General features: G+C 47.6%; 1 protein-coding gene across 1 annotated transcript; it reads right to left on the reverse strand.

The window, feature by feature from the left end:
- Positions 1-3,995: 3,995 nt before the first annotated feature.
- LOC118497994 (SNF1-like protein kinase ssp2) lies at positions 3,996-4,454 on the reverse strand. Its single transcript, XM_036014459.1, has one exon. The coding sequence runs from the start codon at positions 4,452-4,454 to the stop codon at positions 3,996-3,998; it is 459 nt and encodes a 152-aa protein (XP_035870352.1).
- Positions 4,455-5,005: the final 551 nt, after the last annotated feature.

A 5,005-nucleotide genomic window follows, 5' to 3' on the forward strand; every position in this document is an offset into this window, starting at 1 on the left:
CCCTGTGGATTTTTCTTTATTTCACTTAGTGTAGCCTTCATTTCTTTCCTTAATGCATTTGCCGTAATGAGATCTCTGAGCATCCTTATCACTGGTGTTTTGAACTCTGCATCTGATAAGCTGTCTACCTCTGTTTTGCTTAGTTGTTTTTCTGGAGTTTTGATCTGTTCTTTCACGTAGGCCATATTTCTTTGTCTCCTCAATTTGGCAGTCTCCCTGTGTTTGCTTCTGTGTATTGGGTAGAGATGCTTTGATTCTATCTTGGTGCCCCTGTTATATTTTGAGGGCCAGAGCCTTAGGTATTCACTAGGGTGGGGCAACCTGTTTTGCTGCTTTGCTTTGTGGCACTGTATATGGGGCAGGGGTCTGAGAGGGACCCATGCTACTTGCTCAGCTCTTGCCCTATTTCTAGTATCTTCCCCCACTTCCTGTATGTGACTGGCACCTTTCTAGCTGCTGCCCTGGTGCTGAACCCCGGAGTGGGTGGGTTTGGTACATTCTAGGGCAGTGCAGGTCCTTTAAATGGACTCTTCGGAGAGATTGGCAGTTTCTTCCACTGCTCCAACCCCTACTTCTTATTACAAGTGGAAGTCATGAGGCTTTACTTATCTGGTGCTAGAACCCTAGGCTGCTTGGTATGGTCTAGGGCTGGGATGCCTAGTTCAACAGGTGCCCTCCTGGTTTTTACCTGCCCCAGGGAAATGTGGGACAGTCTGTTGTGCTTGCCACTGCTGCCACTGCCTCATTGCCACCACCACACCATGTCCTTTCTGCCCTGGCTCCCCATCTGTGCCTAGATGAATATTTCTTCTTTATGTGGAGTTTGTATGTAAAGAAGACTTCCATACAGTTTGATTTTCTGGTAGTTCTGGTTGCATTTTGTTTTGAGATTAGTTGTGGTCCTTTTTATAATAGTGCAAGGAGGCAAAGCGTATCCACCTGTGCCTCCACCTTGGCCGGCAGTCTGTTACATATATTTTAAATCCTTCCTTCATAAGATTAATTGAAAATGAAATTTTACATCCCAATTCCACCTCAAAAATGGTCAAAACTTTCAAGGAGAAACGAAAAGCATACAATGAATATAATTAACATAATAATATTAAATTCCAGCCAAATATCATTGCTTATTCAAAAGTTCCGATCCTGAAGTCTGTTTACTTTTTGTTTTATAAGCAGACTAGCCAGAGTCTGAGGGGGTTAAAGATAACCTAGCACCAAACTGAGAGTTTCTTTTTGTAATAATTAAAAGTGCCAGAGTAGAATTGGAAGGGAATTACGTGATGACAGTGTGAATCTGTATCAACCTCGGCGCCCTTGCTGCTCACAAGCACTTCCTATGCTATTGCACTTCCCAGGCTTTGGGGACCTTTGGTCTAAGCCAGCGCGGGCGAATGAGTGAGTACGAGCGCCTCTGAAGACTCCAGAGCTGCAGCGCTCACCGTTCTGTTCACGATGCTTCACAGGGATCACCCAGGTGACTGACCGTACATCCCAGTCCCTCCCATCCGACTTCACACTCTCGGCCCCGCATGATCCTTATTATCACATCCCTTTTCCACTCCAGCGTGTCCTGGTTTGGGACAATCCACTGTAGCGTCAGCAGGTGGATGGTTCACCTGTCCATCGTTTTCTGAGCACCTACTCTGGACCTGGCTCTGGGGTAATGACTGGAATACAAAGGTGAGTAAGACAGTTCCCAGCCCCCAAGAACTCAGGAAGGGAAGATCAGGGCGAGGAGGGGAAGGGACCACTTAATGACAACACCAAATGATGTGCTGTTCTCATCACAGGGCAGGAGGACAGGTGAATGAAAGGAACCCAGCAGGTTCCTCAGTGCAAAGGGCAAGCAGATCAGCTACTCAGTGATCTAAGAACCAATGAATCAACTGCGCAGAGGCAGGTGGGTCTTTCCTGTTTAAAACAATGTATTGACTTGCGTGTGTACCTGTTCAGGGAACTGGGGTGAAAAGGATTGAAGTGAAAAAGTACAAACGGTTTCTAACTCACATTTCTTCAGTGGTTATAATAAAACCTGCCCTGCCTGATGAATCTGTAACATGTAAGTATAGATAAAAATGTTTACAGAGGGAGAATATTCTCCACAATTGAGTAGATTTAAAACTTAAATTGGATCATATTAATTCCTTCCTTAAAACCCTTCCTGGGTTGATCATTTTCTCAGAGTCAAACCCACACCCCTTCCCGTGGCCCAGGAGCTCTGCCCTTTGTCTGCAGCCCCTTCTCCTGCTGCTCTCACTCCAGCTCACTCAGCTCCAGCCACCTGGGGCTTGGCTGTTCCCTCTGCCTGGAGCGTTCTTCCTCCAGAGCTTTACACGTCTGACTTGTATGGAGGGACAGGCCCCCTGAGACTGGCAGCAGCCCAGAGGGAAGCAGCAAAGCCAAGAGGTCAGGAGAGGGGGTTCCTGCTGATGTCACAGAGCAGCCAGGCTATGGGCTGTGTGACAGTAGAGACTCTGCCTACCTCACCCCTGCTGTGCCCTGGTGTCTGGACAGGCCCAGTGTGCTGGGTGCTGGCCTTTTCCCTGCAAAACCACTTCTGTTATTGCTGGGGGTTCCCCTAATAAAGCCCAAGTACTGCACCCCTACATGCTTCTCCAACTACAGGATGCCCCACCCCAAGTCTGTGCAGAGATGATAAAAACAGAGTGTCCAATACATCTTTCTGGAGCATCAAGTTGATTACAACATTTGGAAAAAACAAGTTCTTTAATAAGAACCCCCACAAACACGGGAGCAAAGGAGAGCAGGGGAGGGGAGAAGGGTCCCAGGAAAAACAGTCCAGTCTGAGGTTTCATTAGGTGGGGGTGGAGGGGTGGACCTGCAAGGAGGGTGGCCTCTCTTCTTGACCCCCAGGGGGCTCCAGGCCGTCCTCCTTAAGATACTCCTGAAGGCCACAGAGATGCTGTGAATCCTGTGCAGGAATGCTGCGTTGGTTTGCACATGTCCATCATCCATGGGACCGAGTTGTGTGTTCCCACTGGTGTGGCTCAGTGGGTTGGGTGTTGCCTTGCAAGCCACAGGGTACCTGGTTGGATTCTCGATCAGAGCACGCATGTGGCCAGACCCCTGGTTGGGCCTAGGGTCTTCAGGTTCTTAAAATGTATCTGCTGTAGGCGGTCCACAATGTTTACACATTATGTTGGTGTAACTCTTCTTTTGTTAGTGGACGGCCTACAGCAGATACATTTTAACAAGAACCTGAGGACTCTCCGAGCCATCCCGTGGCGGGAGCGAGATGGAGAGCTTGGGGTCCTACCACCCAGCTCTGAAACTTGTTGGAAGGAGCAGCTGCTGTTGCTGCTGCGGGTGGTGGGGGAGCCCTCAGGGCCACGCTGGAGGGCTGAGCTGGGAGTGGTGGTTCCAGGCTCTGGACAGGGCAGGGGAGTGGTGGTCCTTGCTTCTGGAGCTGGTGAGTAAGCCGAGGAGCTGGACTGCAGGCTAAGTGCAGGGGCAGGCACCGTCTCTCCTGGGTGGCAGGTGGATGAGGAGGAGCTGGAGTGCACGCTGGGTGCTGGAGAGGGGGACATCCTCACCTCCACTCTGGGTGGGGGATCTTTCTTCTCGGCTTCCTTGCTGCCTGGGGAAGGGCTAGAGCTTGAGTCCAGGCTGGGTGCAGGGCTGGTTGAGGGAATGGAAGTCTCAGCCTCTTCACTGCAGGAAGTGCTGGTGCTCGGGTCAGAGGAGGAGCAGGGCTTTACCTTTATAGTGCGGCCCTGCATCTTGGTTGTCTTCATCCTGAGGATTAGGTACGTTCCCATGACCCTGTCGTATTTACTCTGTGTCAATGACTCCTGGATTTCTTGCTCCTTGAAGCCCATGCCCTTCATTATTTTGGTCACCTGGGGGTCAATGTCCCCCCAAGGTGGCTCACTGTAGGGCCTCATTTCCTCGTCCTCACCCATGTTCACCCATGTGTCTTTCATGATGTCATCTAGGGTGGGTCTCTGGCCAGGGTCAACAGTCAACATTTTTCATAACAGGTCTTGAACTTCCACTGATGTAAAATCTGGTGGATGCAGCTTTTTACTGTGTATTTCTTTTAGCACTTTTGCCTCGCTGTCCTCCACAAACAGCTCATCCCCCGTCAGCATGCGGTAGAGGATGACCCCCAGACTCCAGACATCTGCCTTGGGGCCATCGTACACCTGACGCTCTAAAATCTCCGGCGCCATGTAGGCGAAGGTGCCACAGACAGTTGTCAGTTTATAATTAGTAAAGTCTCTGCTCAAACCAAAGTCCGCCACCTTTATATTGAGGTTGTCGTCTAGAAGGATGTTTTCTGGCTTCAAATCACGATGAACGATGTTTTTTCGATGACAGTAGTGAAGGGCTGAAATCATTTGCCTGAACATGGGCCTGGCTTCGTGCTCAGTTTTGCGGCTGCACTGCTCCAGGTGATCGAACAGGTTGTCTCTGCTCGCATATTCCATGATAAGTATATTTGTCCCGGGTGGTGATCACTTCAAACAGTGCAATGATATTCGGATGGTGTAAGGTCTTAAGAGATTTCATTTCCTCAAACTCTCCAGTCGAGTCCCGCTGGCTAAGGCTTTTGAGCGCCACCTTGGTCCCAGTGAGGCTGTGCTGGGCCAGTTTAACCTCTGCAAAAGATCCTTGGCCAAGTGATCTAAGGGGTATATAATCACCAATATGGTGCTTCTTATTGCCAAAGGGGGCTGCAAAGTCATTACATGTGGTGACTTCAAAATAAAAATCAAATAACATACTGAATAAAATAAGATTAAAAATAAACAAAAATCTGAGAAAAATAAAATAAAAGGAAAATAAAAATAACAAAAAGGTCAAAAGAATAAAAATCAAAATAGAAAATAGAAATTAAGAACTTTAATAATAAAAACAAAAAAATTTGTATGAACAGATTATAAAATATATAAAAATATACAAATAATATATAAACAATATACAAAGTATACAAATAATATATAATATAAAATATATAAATAATATATAATATAGAAAT

Source organism: Phyllostomus discolor, chromosome 13 (genome assembly GCF_004126475.2).
Source record: "Phyllostomus discolor isolate MPI-MPIP mPhyDis1 chromosome 13, mPhyDis1.pri.v3, whole genome shotgun sequence".
In the NCBI taxonomy this organism is placed as follows: Eukaryota; Metazoa; Chordata; class Mammalia; order Chiroptera; family Phyllostomidae; genus Phyllostomus; species Phyllostomus discolor.